We start from the raw sequence: 25,756 nt of genomic DNA on the forward strand, positions 1-25,756 counted from the left end.
TGAATGTCACCCCTCAAGGCCATCACCTTTTCTGCTGGAAGACGGGACACTCCCTGTACTGTGTCAAGCTCAATCCCCAGGAAAGTCAGCACCTGAGCAGGGCCTTCGGTCTTACCCGGCGCCAAGGGCACCCCCAAGCGACAAGCCAGCTCAACAAAACAGTCCAGGCCCTCCTGGCACTCCTGTGTGCCCTCCCTCCCAATGAAAAGGAAATCATCCAGGTAGTGAGACACCGCTGCCACATTGTATTCCTCTGTGAGGGCCCACTGCAGGAAGGTGCTGAATGCTTCAAAGAAGGCACACGAGACAGCACAACCCATGGGCATACACTTGTCGAAGTAGTACCCCCCTTTCCATTTGAAGCCCAAGAGATGCTGACTGTCAGGATGGACCGGTAACAAGCGGAAAGCCGCCTCTATATCTGCCTTGGCCAGCCAGGCCCCTTCTCCTGCCCTCCTCACCAAATCTATGGCCATGTCCAGAGAACAGTAGGAGACCGAACAAGCCTCTTCAGGCAACCAAGAATTGACAGAGCTCCCCTCTGGGAAGGACAAGTTGTGTATCAACCTAAAGGCCCCAGGTTCTTTTTTAGGGACCACACCCAAAGGGGACACGACAAAGTCCGGGAGGGGGGGGGACAGGAAAGGCCCAGCCACCCTCCCCAAAACTACCTCCTTGGTGATCTTTTTGTCGACAACCTCCGGGAGCTCCCTCACCGATTTTTGGTTTTCAGCATCTCGGCTGACTCTAGGACCCTGATAGGGGATCTGGAAGCCCTCGAGGAAACCATGAGACAGGATATCCCTATCTTTCACATTGGGGTATTTGTGAAGGAGGGCAAGCAACCTAGGCAAAATGATTGGGGATGGGCCTTTGGACCTAAGATGGGGAGGGTCCCTGACGGACAACACAGGTGGGCAAAGGGGAGGGAGGAGAAAGTCCGGCTGCTGGGGCACCTCAGTATCGGGGAAAGGGGGGGGAATGTCCCTGGAGATACTACTTGTCTTTGCTGGCAGCGTTGGGGGCGGGGGATCTCTTCTCACAGGACGACTCGGGGTGGGAACCACCGCACCTGCTGCACGCATGGGAGAACTTACAGGCTTTCCCCCAGGTGCAGTTCCCCGCATTGAACATCCTGCAGGAGGAAGGGGCATACTTCTTGGCAAATTGTTTGTTATAACCGCCACCCCCACGCCCCCCTCGAAAGGACTGACGAAAATTACTCTTCTTCTGCGAGAACTGCTTATCATTATCCGTCTTCCTAGCCTGGACCACACTGTTACCACTCTCTACTTTACTTTTGCCCATATGGACCATCCACAGTCTGACCTCAACCTGGTCCCATTCCATCTCGGGGCAGACAGACATCTTTTTACGGAACTCGCAATCATACAAGTACCACCCCATCCCTGATGTTGCTTCCGCTTCGTTACTTATGACGCTATTGTATTGGAAAAGACCCTGTGCCTGTTCTGGGAAACGCTCCGTTATGACAGCCGCCAGGATGGCAAATGCCTGTCGCCAGTTTTTTATTGTCTTCTCAGGCCAGGATTGGAAGCGAGCTTTCTTTTCCTCATCCTTTGACCCCATCCTTCTCACATCTACCCCATCCGCCCCCAGCATGAGGAGCGAGAAAATGTCTATGAACTCCCTCCTCCAAATGCCTTCCTTAGCCGCCTGGGGAACTTGCCAGGCCAGGGAGCATTTGCCTGACAGAAGGGGAGCCATGGTCATGAGGGCTGTGGGCGCAGGGATGGACACCACAGCTGTCGGTGGAGCCACAGCACTGATAGTTGGCAAGGGTGGAGGAGCGGCAGATGCACCCACCAGTGGCTGGACTGCGACCACCGCAGGCGAGAGGGCCTCCTGGGGCACACTCAGCACCGGCGGCAAAACCTGTGGAAGAAGAGCTCCCGTCACCAGACTGGGGGAATAGCTGACCGTCGGGACAATAGAAACACTGACGGGACCCGCATTATCCCCCCCTTGGGAAGGAGTACCACCCCACACTTGAACAACATCTGCCTCCCCGGCAGAAGACAAAGGGGCCACTGCTAGCAGTGGCAAAATCACAGATTGCATAGAAACAGGTGACCGTGACTGGGCAGGGCACAAACTGGCTCGTATTTCGGACATAAAAGACGCCAGCGAGTCAGTAATCTTACCCAGATCCGCCCGGGTAGCGAATTCGACACTAGAGGCCGCCATGCGGGGGGGCGAGGAGGGGCACACCCGGACCACCGCTGGAGGGGATGCCGGGGCGTGCACTATCACATTTCTGACCGGGTCAGCCGCCCTGGTCTTTGAGGGGGGCTCCGGTGGGAAGTCCTTGACTGTTGGCTTCCTCGTGCGCTTAGACCTCACTGTGGCTGTGTCCTCTGCCACCTCTATTTCAGTTATTTGTGGGGCAGGGGCCGGCCCTGGTGGTTTAGGGGGGTTGGCTAGTAAAAGTCCACTCGCCCACGCCACCCCATTGGTCTTTATCATGTCCAAAAGGGCTTTCATCTGAGGGTCCTGCGACGGTCCTAGCCCTGAATCCTCAACCTGGGATGTCTGAGAGAAAAGAGCGGGGGACCCCTGACTCTCCATGCCGCCTTCAAAAGGATCCTGCAAAAGAGATAACCGTGAGCAACGTATTCAAACGACTTTCGACAAGCCAGCAGGCACCTTCCACCCCATGAAGGCTAACACCCCCACAAATCCCTAAGACACTGGACCGAAGGAGGGAAAAGACTTGACCCCCCGACAAACGCCTCCTAGGGTAGGCCCACCCGTCGCACTTACATACCTCAGATACTATTCACGTGAACTCGCGCAATCCGAGAGTAACGTTCGGCCCGAGATTGTTCCTTGACCGGGTAAGTTGCCTGAAACAAACAAAGGGAGGTGAAATACTTTGACTTGGAAGCAACATAGCCCTTACCGGGACGCAAAGAACACCACACGTTCAAGTATAAGTGGCAACCGCCCCAAGTAGTCCCTCGCCCCTCACCTCCTTATAACCGGACCTGAGGAAGTGAAGAAAACACCCGACCGGCTCCCCCCAACGGTGGACCCCCCCATCGCACGTACATACCTCTGCTATTATTCACGAGACTGGTCTAATGCGCGGCCCCAATGCCGATTCTTAACCTGGTACAATTCCTGAAAAACAAAGGCGAGATAAACACTTCGTCTCGAACACCAAGATACCCCCCAACGGGCCACAAAAGCATAAATGGTCATGAGGAACTCGAAAAGAACGGGGGGGCAGGGGGCCCGAGGGATGCAGCACACCAAAGCAGAAAGCGAGTAAAGCCCTTGCTTACACCCTCTAACCGCACACGCACATGAGGACATACCTTACGCTGGTACTGCGGGATCGAGGGCGCGTCAGAAGAAGGAAGGGGGGGGGGATGCACAGATGCAAACCCGAGAGGCCTAAGTGCTGAAGCGATTGCACGAAAGGGCCGAATTCTGAAAGAAAAGAAAGAGGCATGTAAACAGTGCGCCACTGAAGCCGCCATAACCGGTGCTGCGCACCCACACACAAGTGAAAGGCAGTCAAGTAAGCTTAGTAGGAGTCTCCTAGGAAGGAAAACAAATTAGTGCCCTTCCGCATCGCGGGGGGGGGGGCAGGCAGCCAGGCAGCAGCACCCTCACAGACCCGGGCCCCTGCCCAAGCAGGCACCGCCTACTCCCACCCCCTCTGAGAAGGAAACATCCGGTAAGGCGGCAAAACACGTAGAAGGCTCTCTGAGCGCCAACCGTGTCCCGCGCCCGCGTGGACCAGAAAACCCCGCAGCGCGCTCCACACCCTACCTCCCCTACGGTGAATTGCGGGTAAAGACGACACAAGGACACATCGGTAAAGTAAACATGCCCCAAACAATTCGAGAAAGAACCAAGCAAGGTTAGCACAACTGAGCAAAAGTTCCCCCCCTCTGAAACGAAAGAACGAAAGGCGTAAATGAACAGTTCAATCGACAGCATGCCATGAAAATATATTGCAGTTGGGGGGGGGGGGGGGGGGACACGCAAAGGTGCTTGCCGGGTCCCGCGCCCACGTGGACCGGACACCAGCCAGCTCGGAAATGCGTAGGACGCCCGCACCGGTAACCTGATACACCGCGCCCCCCCAACAGACATTCGACAGGGCCGCATTAACCGTAAAACAAGAGGGTCAAACTTCGGAGTAACATTTTATACAGCATGGATATATGCGTAGGAACGCCCGCACAGGTTACCCGGAATACCGCACCACCCCAACAAACATTCGACAGTGCCTATAGTAACTGTAAAGCAAGAGGCATGACCTTCGGGATAAAATACTTCATAATGCAATTGATATTTCGTTTGAATAAAATTTAACAGCATGATAAATCAGCAACGAGCGCGCGTGGAGTCCCTCGCCCACGTGGACCGTGCTCCGTGATGTACCCGGCTGCGGCATCAGAAACCCTCTGCCCTCGAGAGATTCCCAACCTTAGGCACACACGCACAAACTGGGAAAAGATTCAACATGCAGTATTTGGAAAGCAAACAATTACCGCCACCATACCATACAAACATGGCCACCCCGACGCCGGAAAGCACACACAAAGACACCAAACCTTTCCAAAAACGGGACTCGGTAAAGAAATACCGCGGGGCCCGACAAGTACCGGCCAGGCCCGCACTGATCGGAGGACAAAGACCGGAACGAAAACCGGACGTCCCCCCCCACAGCAGCCCGCTCTAGCGGGCCGCCTCGCCAGGCTCGCACCTCACAAAGAGGGAGCAGGCGGCTAAGAAAGGGGGGGGAGGGGGTCGCTCACCTCAACACGACGAGATAGTCCCAAAAGAGTGTCCCGCAAGATCGCGACGGCGTCCGGGCGGCAAAGAGGCTTAGGAGAAGGGCACCGCAGCATAAGTACCCCTGAAGCCCCTCCCCGCCGCCCGGACGAGATTCTCGGCAGGCCGCCTCCTCCAACCGGAGAGGCGGATGTGCCAGACATACAAGTGGGGGGCGGGACCGCCCTCCTTGACTAGGTGCCCGCCCTCTTGATGGCCACTGCGTGGCCTCGGGCAGGCGCAAACTACAATTCCCAGCAGGGCATTAACCAGTACTAGTTTAGAGTGCAGAGCCGACCTTTGACCTTTTTGTTCAACTTCCCTCGTGGCATGGCACCTTTGCTTGGTAATCGTGATACACAGTGTGGTTGCCGCGGAACCTTGCTTTGCAAGTGTGAGGTCACAAACCACTGATACATTCCTCTCCGAATTGCAGATAGGACCCCCACGCTGCTTTCACCCCCTCCCCCAACCCCCTCATTTGTGATACGGACATGCGATTTGGAAAGACTTTTGACTCGTAAAAGGGCTTTAGTAAAGAGGGAAAAGGTCGTTTATGGTTGCAAAACCCATAACAAAATACTTTGTACATTAAGCCCGCAGTCATTTAGCAATCCCGCAAGAGCAATATTTGGGCATAAGCTGCTGAGTATGCTCAGAGATCTCTGAAGTGAAACTGTGGTCCCAGGTTTCGTGTCCAGTGGGATACAGTGGTTGCAGTTGGTCCTCAAAACAAGGCCTATGTCAAATGTTATTGGTTCAGCAGGTCTTGTTATTTGGCTTTGATGCTAGGGGCATCACAACAATATCACAGAAAAGCAATAAAAACATTCTCATCTCTTTGGCTGCTAGTAGGGTGCAAAAAGTGCTACACCACTGTTGATATATGAGGAGTGTTCGTTAGTGCTTCGTCACCAAATAATGCTCATGTTCTCATTACAAGCTGTAACAATGTACCCATAAACAACTTGCTGGTCATGGTTTCCAGAGTGATTGATGGTATACTCTGCCATCTAAGGACTCCTTCCCACAATGCACACAGTGTTTAATTTGTGCCAGTATGTGCCAGTGCTTGGTTGCAGCACTTCTTTCACCAACACTTTTTATGACGTGCCACCACATGGTGGCAATGTTTCACTATTTTCAGCAGTAAACAATATTTTAGTAATTTAACATACACTAAATATTAGTAATAACTGCACATCCAGGCCAGTGATATCGGCATTGGGTAGTGCAAGCTGTGGTGGCCTCCTAAGCAATACCGTGGGCCCTGGCACTTACATGTTTACACATGAACATCATAATCTTTACCTGCAAATGGAGCCCTTTTACGGAGCAGGGATTGAGTAGGCCTGGGGTTAAAGGTCCCTCTGTGTCGACGCAGGGAGTTGGTCCAGGAATCCTGTTTGCTCCGTTGATCATTCCATATTGGCTTACCTCGCGGAGGAGAAGCATCTCGAAACTGAAACCCTAAGAGGAACCAAAGTGACACCAAGATATGGTAAAGATGGCAGGGGTCAGCATTTTAACTGAGTTTACATGAAAGAAATCTGTGATTCTGCATCTCACTTCACCATGTAAATTAAAGTTCATGTTATGCTTTTCCCCTTGTATAATCTTTTCCATTTCATTGTAGATAAGGCATGCATATATAATAATACCTGAAAACGTCAATCCTTAGCGCTACCACCACCTGATAGGTGCTTCCAAATTCAGAGAACGGTGAGAGGCTGCAGAATACACACTAGATCATATGAATAGCGAATGATGTGTCTTTTTACATGATTTTGAAATCTTTCAAGGTCATGTTACATCCCATCTGGATGATGCAAATTACATTTAGTTGCTCTACCTGCTACTGCAATGTATCCCTTCAAAGCAGTTTGGATTCTGCCACTTGTTTGTTATATTGCACTAGCAAATTTCATCACCTTACACTAGTAATGTTTACTTTCCGGTTTAGGAGTGAATTCAAGCTCTGCTGCACATCAAAATCCTCAGAGAGACTAGTAGTGAAGTGGCACATCATTGAATAGTTCCTTAGTTTCAGTGTGGTGCTTTCTTCAAACAGATATTTTCAGCAACTGTTACTGGAATTTCACTTTACTAGAAATGTACCTGCTCCTGTAACTTCTGGCCTTTCTTCAGTCTTTGAACATGTATGGGGCCATTTTGTATTTGGTGACAGGCAAAACACTAGGGTAGTGGATACCCTAATCTCCTACCAGCAGCGTGAAACCCAGTCTGCCAAATTTAGAATTTCTCAATACTCCATGGGATCATTTTTCTCTAAATGATTCTTTTAGGAGGCGTGTCCAAGATGTCACCTGAGTGAGAGCGATCTCTCGAAACTCCGCTGCCTGCTCTTTGCACTGGGGCGGATGCCGACATCTACTGGTGCCCTTCTCGCTGGGGGCAGCCTCCGGATTGGTACCTGAATAAAATCTATGGTGTTAGCGGTCCTGATCTAAACGGTGCCTACTGCTAGAGAGTGATTTTCATACACAACGCAGCGGCTGCCCGCCTGCACCGGAGTACGATCTTCGCCCGGCCCGGGTGACTTCTGAGGTGTGCGGCTGTGCATTACAGGGCGAAGGTGTGTCTTCGGCTGCAGGTCCATTCTACTGCCCTTGATCCCTCCCTCTACCTGGAGTCTCCAGTGCCTGGATGTGCGGGGCTGGGTCAGAGCCTCATGGGAGACGGGTCCACCACTGGTGGAAGCGGCACCGAGAGGTATGTGGCAGGCCTGGTGAGGCCTAGTGGTCCTCTTGAGTACCTGAGGGCTCCCCTGCACATGGATTTCTTGCAGGATATCACTCTCGGCCCAGCACCTACCCACATGGTTAAGAGCACTAGCAACCGGAATCCAGTGCGTGGGGGCAGCATCTGGCGGAGGGTCTGCGCTCGTGATTTTTTGTCTGGCTCCCCGTGGCAAAGGGAAGGAGCTGGGGTGCTGTGACGACTCAACGTCCTAATTTGGTTGTATGGTGTCCCTTGATAGAATCCTCCTCCTTCACTCTGCTCAGTACCACTATGACCCATCAGGCACACATAAGACCCCTGAAGGCCTCGCTGTATCACCAACAACCTGAACTTCGCCCTAACCCAAGGAGGTGAACCCTCCTGGTCAAGCTCACACCCTGGACAACTGGTGATCACGAAGATCACACCCATGCCTCCTACACCCTGCCGCACACAACGGGGACTTCCTTTTCACTCAATGTGCTGCTCTCAGCCCCCCATTGCCTGTACCTCCTCCTGTTTTATGAGACTCTAGTGGAATCCCCGAGCTTTGAGTGTCCTCTCTACCCTCTGGTGTTAGTGACTACACTTCACACATCCGTGTTCCTCTCCTCTGCTGGGACAGGAGGCCGTTGTCACATTGCCATGAGCTTCTAACGCAACACAAAAAAGGACACCCTGATTAAGGACCTGTGTACTAAGACACAGGCGAAGAAGTCAGACCAGAATAGGGAGACATCTCTGAACCTGCCTCACCCGACGAGACGGCGATGGGGGCTCCCACAGAGGCGAGGCCCATCTCACAAGGGCATTTCTGGAACTACTCTTTGGGATCCTCCGGGGGGACTTTTCAACCATCAAGCAGGACATAGCGATGGAAGTGAAGAACCTCAGACAAGATCTAGGTCAATGAGTGGACTCCTTGGAACAAACCTACGATTCCTGAGAAGAAGAATTAGAAGGACACCGCCAGGAACTCTTTGAGCTACTATACAAGAACATGGAGCTCTGTTATCAACTGGAAGATCTCGAAAACAGATCTCGGCGCTCTAATATCCACATAAGAAGGGTGCCTTTACAGGCGAAACCTGGAAAGCTAGAGGATTATGTTACCCACCTCTTTCGCCATGTGGCCCCAGAACTTGCAGACCAAGAAATAGTCCTTGATCAAACCCATAGAGGGGGTCGTCCAGCCCATTCCCCAAGTCAAGCGCAAGACATTCTCACATGCTTACACTATTATAGACAAAAGGGGGTCATCATGGGTGAAGTACATGACAAGACTGCATTTGAATTTGAAGGCATAAAAATATGGCTTTAAGGAAAGGAATTAGATACAAATGGGGGAACCCCTTCCAGCTCCAGTCTGTCTGGAACAACGAGACGCAGATTATCCGAACCTTAGAAGACGCCCCATAATTCTGGGGGAATCCCCCGCTCAATCACCTTCGTGGGACCAAGTCTCCTCTACTGCAGACCTACGCTGCTCTGCCCACCAGAGGAAGGAAGACCTTCATGAACCCTCTGAAACCGATTGCAGCAGGGAACTGGCTGTGCTGCAATGTCAGCTACAGCGCCAGGACAGTGACACAGAGGTGGAAAGCGACCACTGATGGCCTAACAAATTGGAGATTGATCAAACGCTAACCAGCTGGCGAAAGTTGGCTCTCTTTCCTGGGGGCTCCAATTTCCTCTTGCCTGTAAACTGCCTAGGAATAGGGGATGGCTCCCCCCACTGATGCGATTGTTGGCTGCGGAGCCCCATATCTACACCGTGTCGGAGAATGAAGAGACACATTGCCGAAGACATGGACCCTCAAATGCTGGTTATTAGTATTCCTAGGCTTGTTGGCTTGTTCTTTGGGTCCCCTCACCTCCCACCTAACCTCTCCATCTGATGACCTATGCACACTCATTCATATTCCAGCGATTTATGTATATTTCCGGGCCTCTCAGCCCTTGCTGCATCCCCGCATACCCATCTTATGATGAATAATACACTCAGCCTCAATGTCAAAGACCTTAAGTGAAATGCCTTGTGTTCCTTTATTTTCTCAGGGATGCTAAATGCGATATCTGTCTCATACAAGAGACTCACCTGCTCAAAGCTGACTGGAAGTGTTTACGTTCCTGGTGGTTTGATCGCCAATACTTCTTGTCCGGTCCATTGAAGAAAGCCAGGGTGGCAATCCTTCTAGCGACTCACTTTCCAGGGATGGTGACCCAAACCCATACTGAGTTGCTGGACAGGCTTCTATCAGTGAGCAATGATCTAAAAGGTCATAGACTCACACTGGCTAATCTATATGCCCCCAATGACCATCAGGAAGTTTTCCTTAAAGATGCAATATTTAGCATTCTAACCACCCCAGACACAGACCTCATTATAAGGGATGACTTCAAAATAGTGGTTGATATACAACTAGATAGATCCATCCAACGAAAAAGTTTGACTGGTGCCCCTACAAATGCCTATAGACAGTGGATGGCAGATGCGGAGTAGGTCTTTGATCGGGTCCACTGGTAATATCTTTGCTTTGTGTTGATGTGGTTTGGCCTCAGTCCATGGTTCTATCAGTGGATCCAGTGTAGCCATACTTCCCCTAGAGCAATGGTGAGGGTTAGAGTAGTCTTGTCTCAGTCCTTCCAAACCTCCAAGGGGACACGACAGGGCTGTCCCTTGTCACCCTTACTATTTGTCTTATACATGTAGCCATTTGCCCAACAGATACGTAATAACCCATGCATACAGATATAACCATGGGGGGCAGGGATCACAAAGTAGTGCTCTATGCTGATGATGTCTTACTAATGTTATCAAACCCTTACAACTCCATGCCAGCTGTGATGGGAGAACTGAGGGCCTTTAGAGGTGCCTCTGGTTACAAAACAATCTCCAAAAGTCCTCTATTCTGAACCTCACCATCCGAAGGGCTGATCAAGTCCATCTTGAGGCTGGGTTCCTGTTCATTTGGGTTTCACAAGGTATAGGGTATCTGGGTCTGCAGATACACCCTGTACCCAGCAGTACAGTGGAACATAACTATTCCGGGCTCCTGACGACCTCTCGTTTATACTTATCCAGGTTGAAGGTTTACAGTCTCTCCTGGCTGGGATGCTTGGCAGCGGTCAAGGTGACACTTTTGCTGAAAATCCTAATTGTCATGCAGACTTTACCACTTGTACCCCCCCACCTACGCTAGACAAATTGCAGTGCCTCATTTGGATCTTCATTTGGGAGGGTAAAAAGGCGCGGATGGCAATGACACAGGCATACCTATCTCAATTGGGTGGAGGGCTGGAGGTTCCCAACCTAAACTGCTATTACCGAGCAGAACAGCTGCGTTTTATGGCAGAGTGGTCTCGGCCTTGTACTGAAAAACACTGGTGCCTTATTGATCAAGCAGTGGCAGATATCCATATTTGGAAGGTTCCATGGCTACCAAAACCACATCGCCCAACAAGGGTCTATATTTCACCAGTACTGTGAACCACTAAGAGAGTTTGGAACAGGGTGCAGCTCCAGCTGGGACTATCCATCTCCATTTTACCCAGACACCAATTATAGGGAACCCAGATTTCCCCCTCTGCGTTCAACGGCTCAGCATTTACTTCATGGCAGGAGGCTGATGGCAAAATGGTAGGTGCCCTATTCAAAGTCAATGGCCTTATGGACTTCTCCCAGGTCCAGTCGGCCTATGGACTCCCATTCGAAGAACGCTGGCAGTACATGGCGATCCGCCATTGGCTGTCACAACCTTTGCCTATGCATATGCCAGTGTTATATTTCATATCGGTACCCTGATATAGGTCTAGGGAACATCGTACACTTTCCCTACATCATCTCCCCGTCATTTCATATGAACGAGCCTTATAACGACATAACTCCAAATAAGGACAGACTGCCTTGTATGCACATAACGCCTTATAAGGATTGTAGCCTTTTATGGACTAAACCTTTCACCTAGTTCCATGCCGAGGGTGGGTTTTCCTAATCGATATTGCTAAGACGTCATCCTTAGCACATATGAATAGGAGGTTCACTTCACCTCTCCCATCGACCCACAAGGTTTAATCCCCAACGTCATCCTCATACTGAACAATGGGCAACAGACGCACATAGACTGTATTAATACAGCACCTCTTACTATTAGTAGACAGGTGGGAACCAAGACTTCAATGCCGACACACTGACCAGAGACGCTGCGGCTCCGGCATGCCATCGCTCCAGCTGACAGTGGTCTGACGATCCCTTGCGGGGTGTCCAACTCAAGTCCAGGATGAAGTCCCACACTCTCACTATTCAGGTATGTGGATTCGACTAAATCCTAGTGAGATTCTCGGTTCTTAGGATCTTAGACCTGGGCTCTTAGACTTAGGCACTTTCGCACCTACTCAAATTCTAGTTACACTTACCTACATCTGGACAGGCATCTTAGGAGTACGCACTTTATTTTATGAATGCATTTCAAATTCATGTATGTGTTCATGACTATTGTAAATTGGTAGAACAATACTATTTCTTTTTATTCACTGTACTGCTGGTTCTATATCTCTGCTACTGTGTTACAGTTGTAGTAGCGCACTTATTTTACATGAGAAGAACAACGGTACAATAAATTCGTATTGTAAACACGCTCGACTGTTTCTTCTGTGTATCTCTCTGAGAGCAAAACAAGCAAGCATGAGTGACTGGGTGAAAAGTAGTATATTGTTCCCACGAGTCTGATGGTATTATGTTCTGAAGTTGCAAAAATTAATCTCTCTGATAACAGGAGATTCTAGTAGCACTGCGAGCTAGCTAATGCGAAAACATAGGTTGACATATTCGGTGGGGGTGTACAGAGTCAGATTGCCACCAAGCCCACAGTATATGTTATCCGTAAACAGCGTAGGTCCTGCATGAAAGGGTACTATCGGAACTACACTACACCAGTAGACCCCTCACCTCATTTTAGAAATGGTTCCTTACCCGCTCTTCCACAGACACCTCCAATAGGATAACTACACCTTTCTCACCACCCAGCTGAAATAATCTAAAACACCCACGCAGCGAAGGTGGGAGGTGGAATGCAAACGCTTCTTTACTGATAAAGAATGTTGTGACATTCTCCACTTCCCCCTTGCCTCAGCCCGCAGCACCTCCAGACAAGAAATTTTCCTTAAATTTGCACATTATTGGTACTTTATACAAGCCAGTGTCACCTAGTGGAAAGCAGAAGGAGACAATACATGTTGGCGACGCTGCAGACTGACGGGCACTCTCACCCCTATTTTTTGGCAATGCCCCAAGATAAACTCCTTTTGGAATGAAATGAGGTGCTGCCTGCGGTGGATGAAATGTTTGACACAGACATACCTAGGTTTCCCAGCTACATTTTGGTGGGACTCCCGAACCCTTTAACTTATCCCCTAAAATCTGTAAAACGACGGGCCATTACTCTAGCACTGGGAGCCGCCAAACAGACCTTACTGGGAAATAGACTGGCAGCATAAACTATGTGAATGGAAATATTGACAGCGGTGACTACCTATACGTTACCCTTGTTTGATAAGACCTGGGGGCAATGCCTCCGGTACCTGTCGGACGAATTTAAAGAACTGACATGCCAAATATACCTACGAGTTCTCCACTTGACTCATCCTGGCAGTAAGTCCACCTAAACTGGTATATGGTGGTCGTTTCAGCCTCTCACTCCCCCCGCTATTCCTATCATATGACTGGTGTCTCGTCCTCCCTTCACATTGTCTACACCCATGCCTACCCCTTTTTATAACCTACACCGACTGTTCTCCCCTCTGTTTCTGTATAACTCGCCCTCTCATATTATAAGTTTAATCACTGCTTCCCCACCGGCCAATGGATGTAGGTGGGCTGATTGTTGCACCTTGTTGGTTTAATAATAAGAAAATAGATCTTAAATCTAAATCATTCTCTTAGTTTGCTAAACTGACAACTGCCAGCTTTATCTATTTATGAATGATTCTAGATTTTCCTGTTCTCATTTATATTTTATCTGAAATTGTTTATTTTTCCCTATCTATTTTTTATTTCTATTTATTGATGAATGAATAATTATTTTATTGTATAGAAAAATATAAATATCCTTTACAATAACTGCGAACAAGAGCTAAGATACATACATAATTAAGACAATGCTAATAATAATGTCATTACTCTTTGTTATTAATGTTGATTACTTTTGTTTTAAATGTCTTAGATTCGGAAAACCACATTTTAAGCCTAAAAAATAATTAGTAATTTGTAAATCTTTCATGTAATCAAAGCACAAACCAACAGAATTCGTTCATATGTAATCGAGTACTTTGAAGTACCTGTAAGGCAACATGTTATCGCTTTATAAAATATTGCATAAAATCAATAAAGTTTACCAGTTGAAGGGCGGATTCGGGGAACTGTTGCACTGGGGTAGGCATCTCTTGGTCTCGCAGCTGAAACATCACCATATGATGCCTGCTGGTGCAGGATGCCAGTCACTGATGGAGAGGAGTTATAATACTGAATTTGTGTTGGCATTTTTAGAAGTCCAAACTGTCATAAGACAAAGCTCGGCGCGGAGTACTGGTCGACACTGTCAATTCCTTGTAGATTTGTTGCACTTTTATTTATTTCTGTAAAAAAAAAAAAAAAAAAGAATGTCTGAAAAACAATCAGAAAACTTTCATAGCACTTTTCACGAATCATTTCCTGGTTTATTGTTTTTTGTTTTTTTTAGAAATGCCCTTATATCTAGTTTGTGGTTCACAAAAGGATTATACAAAAGTTAAAGGTATGTTAGTATGAAGTACTATGCTAGCTGAGAAACGATTTTCAGTAAGGGCTTAAAACATTTTGCACACCTGTTTATATTACATGCACAAAAACATCATTTATGAGGGAAAAATCGCAATCTTTACAGAATTTATCTTTTGCAAACTGAATTTGTGCTACTTCTTGCCTCATGTGCCATATGTGCATCTGAGTTTTTTGTGTGAGGTGTCATTCTAATGCTGTAATTTGTCTTACACTTCGGCTCGGGGCCTTTAACAAGGGAGAGGGACTTAGCGGTATAGCCCATCTACGAAGGGCTATAAGGCTATTAGAACATTCTGTCACTAGAGGGCAGAATGTTCTAACAAAAAAAACAAAGCCTTTTGAGAGCGTGAGGGGATCGGAATCCCCTCAGGCTCCCTGAAGCCTTTGTTCAGAGCCAGAGCAGTGAACAAAGAAACATTGGAATGTTGGAGCTCCAGGCTTATACCAGCCATTATAAACCCAGAGCACTCCATTGTTTTTAATGGAGCTCCCAGCATTCCAATGTTCTAATTTGTCTTACACTACAGAAGGTATGGATTTGACGGCTATGGAGAGGTTGGAGGCTCAGCTCAGTTGCTGCCGGCTCATCACAACGATTTCTTTCATCTGCTGGCGAAGGGTCTAAAGTGATGGAGCGTGTGCACAACGTTCATCTGTGGATGACGATGAAGAAGAGGCAGTTTGAGAGTGGTTTGATGGTCTGTAATAGGCCAGGGTGTGGAAAATGATATAGTACCGCGTCATGCATGCAATACTAATTACAATGGTTTTCAATGTAAAGTGCCTCTGATGGAGTAATTTCCTTGGTCCATTTTAAGTATTATTGTTTGAGGTCAAATTTTCTCTAGTGTTGGTTAAACAATTTTGGCCAAAGTTGTGTTCTATTGAAAATTCTGATACGAGACATGCACTTGATTGCTAAACTGACATTCGTTCACTGGAATATTTCACTAAAGAGATAATATCTCATGGAGTTCAAGGTGTATTCCATGAGATGTAGAATTTTCTGAATGATTTAAGAATCAAGCTAAAAAGATGAAGTCTGCATCATGCATAAAGTGCGTGTATGGGCTAACGAGTTCATGGGGAACAAAAGGAAAAGGAACAAATGATGAACGGAATGACGAACAATGCAAACAGTCACCCCCAGTCACAAGTATCTGGGTTTAATCCATTGTTCTTTTGCTCTCCACGCCACCCCAGTTTGGACCCAGCCATGTGCAAATCAGTCATGACCTGCTCCTCATGGAAACAGTCCAGCCCAAACTGCCAAGCCAGGTACTCCCTTGACCGCAAACAAGCATCGAGTGACCGGTTTCAAAGAATCACCCCCTCATCAGCCAGGCTATTTTGAATCCAGTGGTGCAGTGAGCACGGGACGCACGTCTGGGTATACCCTTCCCACTCATACGTCTGGGTATACCCTTCCCACTTAGGGCAACAAAAGTAAAAGGAACAAATGATGGACGGAATAGCAAACAATGCAAACATTCACCACTAGTCACAAGTATTTGGGTTTAATCGATCGTTCTTTTGCTCAGCACACCACCCGAGTTTGGATCCAGCCATATGCAAATCAGTCTTGACCCTGTTCCTTATGGGAACAGTCCAGCCCGAACTGCCAAGCCTGAACTGCCAAACCCACATCTGGGCATAACCAGCACAATTAGGGCAACAAAAGCAAAAGGTACAAATGATGGACTGAATGCCGAACAATGTAAACATTCATGGGGAACAGCATGCTTTGGGCAATGGCGTCTGGCATAACATTGCAGAATGCTGTGGTTCTAATGATATGCTCTTCACACAGTGCTATTGGTAAACATGGTTCAAGATTATGAGGAGTTGAGCAGCAATTATCGGTCTTTGCCAAAGTCTGAGGACCAATTGCATGTTAAAGATCCTCCTCGACCTCTCAGCAGCACTTGACACCAAATCTCGCCACATCCTAAATAAGAGGCTACATCACATTGGAATTCAAGGAAACTTCCTCAATTGGATCACCCCCTTCCTTACTGGAATAACCACAGTTAATCTCAGAGCCCAAAGACTTCTTCCTTGGCGTTCCTCAGGGCTTGTCCCTCAGCCCCCTTTCTTTAACGACCTACATGACCCACAGGCCAACATAGCCATAACCCACAAATTAAACATAATTTTGTACACTGATGACACCCAGCCCGCCCTCAGAAAATCCCACCATAAGGGCCAACTTCCACATATGTATGACAAGCGTCGCCAACTAGATGAAAAACAACTGCTTGAAACTCAACACAGACAAAACGGAAGGGCTGATCTTCAGCAACACCCCTCCCCATGGAACGTCTCATGGTGGCTAGCAGAACTAGTACCCTTACCCACACCAACCGACCATGCAAGAAACCTCAGCACTATACTGGACAGCAAGCTAACCATGAAATCCGAAATCAAAGCAATCTCCTCCACCTGCTTCCTCATACTTTGCATGCAATGGAACATCTTCACTAGATGCACCCCCACCCAGGCCCTAATCACTTGCTGTATGGACTACGGCAAAGCACTATACATAGGAATCACCACACCTCCTGAAGAGACTTCAGACCATTCAGAACTCCATGAGCAGAGTCATCCTTGACCTCCCCAAATGGTCCCACATTATCCCTCACCTCAGGCAACTCCACTGGCTCCCTGTCCAGAAGAGATGCCAATTCAAGATGTTGATCCACACCCACAAGGCCCTGCACAACCAAGATCAAGCCTACATCAACCGCCATTTGAAGTTCCACCAGACCTCAAGACACCTGCAATCCGTATCCTTGTCCCTTAATCACATCCTTTGCATTTAACGGAGCAACATCTGAGGACTTTCCTCGTCCTGCCTAGTGGCGAAATCCAGGAACGAACTCCCACCTGCACATCCAAACCTCAACCTCTCTCCTAGAATTCCTGAAGGCACTAAAGACCTGGCTGTTCAACTGATCTCTTTGGCAAGTACCACTTCTTTAGCGCCTAGATACCCTCCTGGGTGATTTTTTTAATTTATTTTTTTAATGTATTTATTGAAAGTTTACACAATAACATACATCTCCTGCTTCTTCAGTCCATCAGCATGGAAAGTACATAACATAATATGCATAATGGAAACATAAAAGAAAAACAAAACCAAGAATAATCCAAAAAGAACCACAGCAGTGCCCACAGAAATTCACAACAAACATGTCTATGCATTATAGATACATTGGTACGCACGTCAGATTGCTTACTCAATTAGACTCCAGATATAACCCTCGTCTCAGCAGCCAGTACTCATGGACATGCTGGAGTGCCTACCATGACAGTTATGTAGTCAGAGGTCAATAGGGCCTTCCCCTCTAAGTATGTTTGATACAATCCCCAGATGTTCTTGGGACGACTCTGGGGGGGAATCAGTTCATATACAGCTAAGTCTGTGTATTACAGTGTAGCATATCTCGTGACCATTCCTGTAGAGTGGGAGAGGGGCCGCGCACCCAGCGCATCGCAATTCTCCTCTTTGCTGTTAGTAAACCCATTTCAACAAACCTTTGTATAACCCAATAAGGCGAGTAGAGGATCCGGGGATATAGGCCCTTTGTAATGTCACTCAATTCCTCGAATATCTGCCTCCAGTATTTGGCAACCACAGGACATAACCAGGCCACATGTAAAAAATCTGCTGAACTTGCTCTACACCTTTCACACTCAGCTATCTCGCACAACCCATACCGAAATAGGCGTGCCGGTGTGTAATAAACTCTTTGTAAATATTTTAAGAGGATTAGCCGATGGCGGCCGTTTAAGGAGACTTGCTGCATCGCCTTGAAGGAGTATCTCCAGGTGTCATCATTGATAATCATATCGAGGTCAGTTTGCCACTCCAACATCGACTTCATGTAAAAATTCTTAAGGTAGTTTTGTACTACTCCGTAAATGTTAGACACCAATCTAAAAGGAGACTCCAATTTCAATATTAAAGTGAAAGGAGCTAAGGAGGAGCCAAGATGGCGACCGGAGCAGACGCTTGAGCTCCCGGCTCCGTCGGTCTCTGGTTCCGCGATGATATCCTGCCTGATATCCTGCTCGCTCCTGGCGGTGAAACGTGTGCGAAGATGAGCTGATTAATCCTGTGCAATCTTGAGATCCCAGCTTGCCCGGATACCGGTGATACTCGAGGAGGTGTTCCCCGCCCTGGACCCTCGCCCCTCGCCGGCCCCTGGAGACTCCGCAACTACCGGATCTGCCGACACCATTCCAGGCTGAGTGGTCCCGCCCGCACTGCATACCGAGGTCTGCCGCCAGCTGGGTCCCGCTGGTGGGGGCCGACAGACTGCTGTACCCAGCGCCTGGAACATGAGGGCTGTGAGGTAAGCCCCGGGGGAACGAGTCTCCTGCTTCGATCTGGTGGAGCGCGCTGGGGGAGGTTCGGCGATCCGGCTCGCCTTGGGCTGCCAGCTCCTTCTTCTGTTACCTAACCTGCAGCACAACAGCCTTACGGGACGGGCGCTTGGCTTTCCGCGATCTTTGTGGCGACATTGACTGGAAGGGAGCTTGTCTTTGCTGCAGACCCCCCTCCCCCCCCGCGGCCATTTTACCGTCCTGCGGCAATCATGACCTTACCGGATTGCCCGCGGTTGGAGGGAGAGGACCCGGTTCTGCCCGCAGATTGTTTGGATCTCCCAGCGTCGAGCGCCAGCTCTACAGTGCCGACTTGGCTCATTGTCAATGCGGGGACGCAGCCTCCACCATCCTTAGGCTCCGTTTTGGCCGCCCTACGAGATCTCCATTCGCAAATGCGTAGTGGCCTCCGGGCACTATGTGAGCAGTTCGACTCAATGTTATTTGCTGCGGATCGGGAGCGCAACATTTGTGTCCAGCAAAGTGTGGATTTGTCTTTGCCGTCACGTGGAGATACAGTGGCTATAAGTGGATGTGATACATTGTTGTCTGCAACTGATTTCACCGGCACCTGTGGCCAGCTGCTCGCCCATTCTGCTGCCGACACTTTGTTTCCCTCTCCTTCGAAGCTTGAATCATTGTTGCCTGCACTATCGAGCCTGAAGAGGAATCCGGCTGCACAACTCGTGGCTCCCTCGAGGGCTCATTCACTGTGGTTTTCGCCTCATCCTCTGCTGAACTTTTGTGCTCTGGAAGCCCTGTTGGGACTATGTGAAGTGGACAAAGGGATTTCTACAGATGGTCGGCGGCCATTTTATTCTCCTGACTCATCTTCTTCTTCTGGGCGGCCATATTGTCTTTGTGTGCAAGGGATGCGGGGCCTTCATATGGGAGCTGGTTTTGTCTTACACCCACGATCGGGCCAGGGTTAGGCTGTTTAATAGTGCTACTGCTTCATGGGTTGGCGGGACTGGAACTGGATGGGGTCTGCATTAGGTTGGGTCAGGGCTGGGTTCTATTCACGCTGTTGGTTGCTTGGCTGGTTGGACCGGGATTGAGAGTGGTACATACTTGTTTACGTCGCACACGATATATTGACTTTCCCCTAATTGTTTCTGTGCTAATGCCTGACTCTTAGTAGTCGTAAATAGAGTGGGGATAGTGTTCCTGACTGAAGAGCTGGGACGGTTTGGTTTGGCTCCTCCTCCCGCTTCCCTGGTAGTTTTTTGGGAGTCGCAGATTAGAGGGGTCTAGTCTCACTCTCTATATCTCAGAGTGTATATTTTTATTATTTTCTTCTTTTTCCTTCTTCCTTCCCTTTACTTTTACTGCATTTCGGGTTCTTTATGGGGCGACAGGCACATTGTCGGGGGGGGTAGGCCGTAGCCTCCGCATTGGTGTAGGGTGGGGGGGTAGATTTTATTTCTCTTATTTAGTTTCTATGGGCCTTTTTCTCACTTTTCTGCGCTTTCTTGTACTGTTTTCCTTTCTGGGCCTACGATGGAGAATGGTTGGGAGTGGGTAGCACTGGGAGTGGCACGATTCTGGTTTCTGTCGTCTGCTTTGTCATTCTATTGTACTGCTACTCTGGTGCGATATTCATGCAATTGCTGCCATTATTAATGCTGCCTACTCATGTGGAAACTACTATACGGACTCGGATCTCTTTTGCCTTTATCCTTCATTGACTTTTGTTAATTCGGAAAAAAAAAAAAATTTAAAATTAACCTTTATTTCTCCTTCCCCCTGACGACGTGATTTTCCAATATACATGTTGTTATGTGCTATTGTATCGCCTGACATCATTGGGGGACTGTATTGTTGACACCTGCGCTCAAAAGTCTTGTGGCCGGCCGGATGGTTGTAGGCCCGTATTTGTCTTTCTGCACCATGCGCAATAAAGGTTTTCAAAAATTTAAAAAAAGTGAAAGGAGCTACCTCCGGTGGCTCTCGTATGGCATGATGCACCCTATGGTAATGAAATTGTACTAATGGTGTGGCTTCATGGCTTCATGGCTTTCAGCCTCCACCTCAGCCCACGTACGTACTTTACCCTCTAAGAAGAGGTCACCAGCTTTTAATGCCTTGATCACTTCCCTGTCTCCACGCATAGGCAGCCAAGCGCACAATTCCAGCGGGGCAATTGGGGAATATAATATAATGCTCGCATGTCTCTTTACCAGATCGTGCCACGCATGCAAAGTGGTATTAAATGAGTCTAGAACACCCGTACACCGATCGGGAGAGCGGAACAGGTGCTAGGAGGGATTAGCAGGGGGGACAGATACTTTTTCTATGAGTAAATGAGGAGGGTCCAATTGCTGATGGATCCATTGTAATGCATGACAGCTTTGTGCTACTCTATAATAAAGGTCCATATCCGGGGCTCCCAGACCACCCAGAATATAGGGTAGGGTAAGTACCTTCCACTACACTTGTGGCTGCTTCCCCGCCCAAGCCAATTTCCGCAATATAGAGGTAATAGATTTTTAAAAAATGAGCTGGAAGGACCATGGGTATATTTAAAAACAATAACAGAAACCTTGGGAGGACCACCATCTTCATCAGCAATATTCGCCCGAGCAAAGGTATAGGCACTCTATCCAGCGATTCACATCCTCCTCAAGTTTAGTGACTGTCCTACCATAGTTTTCCCTGGAAATTATCTCCGGGTCTGTATGGATCTGTATGCCTAGATAGCGCACAGGGTCTGTACACCAAGTCAATGGAAAATCCAATTTATAAGGGGTCGTGCATGTGGTCAGGGGAAATATTATGGACTTATTCTAATTTATTTTTAATCCAGAAAGCTCCCAGAATTGGACAACTTCCCTGAGAACCAGGGACAGATTAACCTCTGATATAAAGCAAAGTGTCATCTGCATACGGTGACACTATTACCTTGTAATTGGGAAAACGGAGTCCAAGGAAACCATGGTATTCCCTAAGCGCACATGCTAGGGGTTCTGCAACCATGGCGTATAGGAGAGGGGACAGTGGACATCCCTGTTGGTGCCTGTAGAAATTTGGACAGGAGCAGTGACCATATTCCCAATTTGAATTCTGGCAGAGGGAGAGATGTACAGTACCGCTACCAATTTAATAAATATTTCTCCAACCCCCCATACTCCTTAATAATGCCCCCATAAATGCCCATTCTACATAGTCTAACACTTTTTCTGCGTCCATGAAAACTGCAGTAGCTCTAATCTCTGGGTTAACATGTTGGATTGTTCCAAAAAAGGTGCACAAATTATATGCTAGGTTTCGCTCGGGACAAATCCTGCCTGTTCCGTGCTAGCCAATTTCAGAACTAACGGCGCGAGGCGATTGACTAAAATCTTAGCATATATTTTGGTATCTACATTTAATAATGACTCGTCCGGAGGCTTACCAGGCTTCAAAATAGTAGCTATCATGGCCTCTCTCATTGATGGGGGCAACTCTCCTGATTCACTAATTTCTTCAAATAGTGTTAACAAGTGGGGAACTAAGAGGTCCCTGAATTCCTTGTAGAAAGCCACTGTTAGGCCGTCCTGCCCCAGGACACTACCCGAGCCCATACCCTTTAAGGCTTTGTGGATTTTTCATGCCTCCAATTACCTCATCAGATATTCACAATGTTCATTCGTGAGCCAGGGTAGCTTTATGTGTTCAAGATAGTCCTGAATCATGCTGTCATATACCTGGGCACAGGAGCAATAAAGTTCTGTGTAATACTTTCTAAATCGGTTTGCTATACTTTCAGGGTCAGCCAACAACTCTCCTTCATCAGACCTAACTGTCATGATCATTGAGGATTCTCTCCTGTGCCACAGTAACGCTGCAAGCGTGGCTCCCAGGCTTTCCCCCTCCCATAGCTTCTGGCAATAGCATATTTGCACATATGTTTAACTTGGCTGTCGGCTTCTTCATGGTATTCCTCCAATGTCTTTTTCAACTCTTCAATGCTATTAACTGCCCTATCATGCTGCAATCCCAACTCCAGCTTAGTCAGGTGTTTTTCCAGGCTATCTAGCCTAGCCCTAATAGAGTGCAGCACCCCAGAGTGTTTAGAAATTGCAATGCCTCTGATGTAAACTTTGAAAGTTTCCTAGACTGTGGAGAACTTAGGAACTGACCCTACATTGTTTGCAAAAAAGTCTTATAGCTTCAGAAATATCAACTTTAAAGGCATTATCAAGCAGCAAATAGGGGGGGAATCTCCATGTGAACGGAGCAGGCATCTTCTGTGGGCAACGCAGCACCAGTAGTGTGGGTCACGTCTTATAGGGTTCGGGGGTGAACCTTACATTCCCTGACCTCTGGGTAGAGACCTCTCACCAATAGCCAATAGTCTATTCTCGTGTGTAGCTCATGCAGAGCGGAGTAGAGTGTAAAACCCTCTAGCTCCGGAAATCGTGTGCACCAAATATCTACCAAATCCAGACGTACCATGGCATCCCCAATAGATTTAGCTGAGGCCGAGGTACGATGAATTAGACCTTCCGATCGGTTCAATGTTGTATCCAAGACACAATTGAAATTGCCTCCCACCATCAGCAGCAGCGCAGTATCTATACAGGGACTTGTGAAAAGGGTCCGATAAAACTGCGGATTGTCATAGTTAGGCCCATGCACATTGATTACTAGTAAGTCAAGGCCTTTCCCCCTGCACCTGGAGATGGTATATTGCCCCTCCACATCCGCTCTAACCAGGTTCAATTTAATTCCTGATATCGGATTGACCCACGTGAGCCCCCTTTGGGGCTCACGTGGGACAAGAACCCTGCTGCACGGAAGGAACCCTGTAACACTCTCTGCATGAGGATTTTACTATCTATTGGTAAATGTGTTTCCTGCAACAGGGCAATATTCATAGTATGTCATTTTAGATATGCAATGACATTACGTACCTTGCGGTAATTATTAAGGCCTCTGACATTCCATGTCAGGTATCTGATCAGGTTTCTGTTGTATTAGATCATCTTAGAGATATCTGGGGATCTATGGCATGCCTGGCTATCTCTCTGGCGTCTAACCCACTCGACTGGTTATCTTGTCTAAAATGTACCTTCTGAACTATGCCCTTTCTGTGGTTCAAGAAACAAACAGTAGAAAACTCCCTCCCCCTCCCACATCGTATCTTCCCCAACTGGACGCGAATGAAATACCCTCCTCCCCGATTCCCAAACAAGGCGGCATAGTGCCATTGGGTGGAGACCACACAGGGGCAGATGTTGCCTCTCCACCAATACTCACTCTGGTATGGTCTAGTGAGAATGTCAGTCATTGAAAAACAAATGTGGCAACTTGCACTGCCCATCTTTAAAAGGTACTTACATGAACAAACCAGGCTTCCGAAGTTCACTCCACACAAACCAACCAGAGATTATTAATCTCCTATGCATTGAACATACACATTTCTGAGGCCTACAGTGACCCTTCCCTGCGGACTGTAGTTTGTTCACTTCAAGATTAGCAAATAAGTGTATCTCATAGTATTACTGTGCAGAAGAGATAAATGAGGAAGCAATGCCACCAGAATTGCACCCCAGACACCAACTTGACCGTGCATACGTTGCGTTTGCTAGGAGAGGTGCCTACATAATGGCTCGCAAAAAACTTCTAGGTGTCGAAATATTAACATGGTATGTACGACCTCCCCATTATAATCAGACATGATCACAGCGGCTGCCTGCTCAGTATACATTTCTGGAAGTGACATGCCTTGCAAGCCCAATATCCCTCACCGCCCTCCTCTCCCTTATTATATATGCCCTGTTGGGAGTATTGTGCTAGGTTCTGTTCTAGTCATTTTCGTCCATAGTGCCTACTGCAGCCCTCTGCAACTGCTCTGAGTAATTCTTGCTTTGCTGTTTTGGAGAGTTTTCCTTTAATGTTTTCTGCAGGAATTTAGGATCTAAATTCGGTTCACAATTGAGACGCCCTTGATCGTCACTCTGAGACGTGCAAGGTAGAGCATAGCATAGTCTAGGTCTTGGGCCCGTAGTGCACGTTTCAGCAGAGTGAACTGCCTCCACGTTTCCTGAACCTTGGCAGTGAAGTCAGGGAATTGTGAGATGGTGGAGCCCTACTGTAAGCTCCCTAGATCTCTGACTCCTTTTAGGGCTGAATCTCTATCCCTGTAGTTCAGGACCTTGGCAATAATCAGGCACGGTGGTGCCCCTGGCGGAGGTCTGCGGCCCAAAGAGCAGTGTGCAAGCTTGATCATGAACATGGAAGAGAAGACTTCTCGGCCTAGGAGGGTCACTAAGAGAGTCTCAATAAACAGTTCCATGTTTCATGTGGTAGTGGACTCCGGAAGGCCAGTAATTTGAATATTGCTCCTCCTGAACCTGGCTACCAAGTCCTCAGCTTTGTCTTGTAGCTGTGCAAAGGCCTTGTTCATCTCCTTTCGGTCTACATGTGAGCTTCCTACACCTCCAACACGCATCTCTCCGCCTTGTCTAGGCGTTCAGAGTGTTTATCGAGGCGTTCGGACATACGGTCCATACGGTAAACTAATGAGTATATTTTCCAATCTATCAAGCTAAGGCTTGCTTGCATAGTAGCTAGGATTTGATGGAGGTCTGCAGGCGTTTCTTCGGTCATATCACACTGTTCCGGGAGGGGGGGGTGTGAGAGTGTGCAGGCTCCGGGGTTGTTGAAGCGTGGCGTAGGTGAACTTCTTCAGAATCTAGCCCACACTACAGAGCTCGGCAGGTCCACTGCCCCTCAAATAGAAACCGCTTCCCAAATTGGCACCCCCAGCACGAGGGGCGATCACGAGCGGGAAAGGAGGATGGATGAGCCTCCTCCAGGGGCTTACAAAAGCAGCCATCTCCTGGCGAGGGCTCTCTTTATTCTTGAGCACCGGGCCTCATGTCACCACAGCAGGGGCAAATTAGGGCATCTTCGCTCCCAACAACAGCGTAGCAACAGGTACAGCACCTGAGTCCTGGGGAACTGGGCCTCTTCTTCGTCACCACTCCGGGCGCATCTTTCTCCCGCTCT

The 25,756-nt window shown here is 48.3% G+C and overlaps 1 protein-coding gene across 1 annotated transcript in view; it reads right to left on the bottom strand.

Annotated features, from left to right (window-relative positions):
• The window catches only part of LOXHD1 (lipoxygenase homology PLAT domains 1), a 1,115,079-nt gene that overhangs the window by 1,049,505 nt on the left and 39,818 nt on the right, over positions 1-25,756 (bottom strand). Inside the window, exons 2-3 of the mRNA XM_086960347.1 lie at positions 13,948-14,187; positions 6,124-6,282 (exon numbers count right to left, since the gene is read on the bottom strand). Coding sequence (XP_086816473.1) covers positions 6,124-6,282; positions 13,948-14,092 — 304 coding nt within the window. The 5' untranslated portion in view covers positions 14,093-14,187. The remainder of the gene's footprint in view (positions 1-6,123; positions 6,283-13,947; positions 14,188-25,756) is intronic.

The sequence above is a fragment of the Lissotriton vulgaris genome, chromosome 3_1, assembly GCF_964263255.1.
Source record: "Lissotriton vulgaris chromosome 3_1, aLisVul1.2, whole genome shotgun sequence".
NCBI lineage: Eukaryota > Metazoa > Chordata > Amphibia > Caudata > Salamandridae > Lissotriton > Lissotriton vulgaris.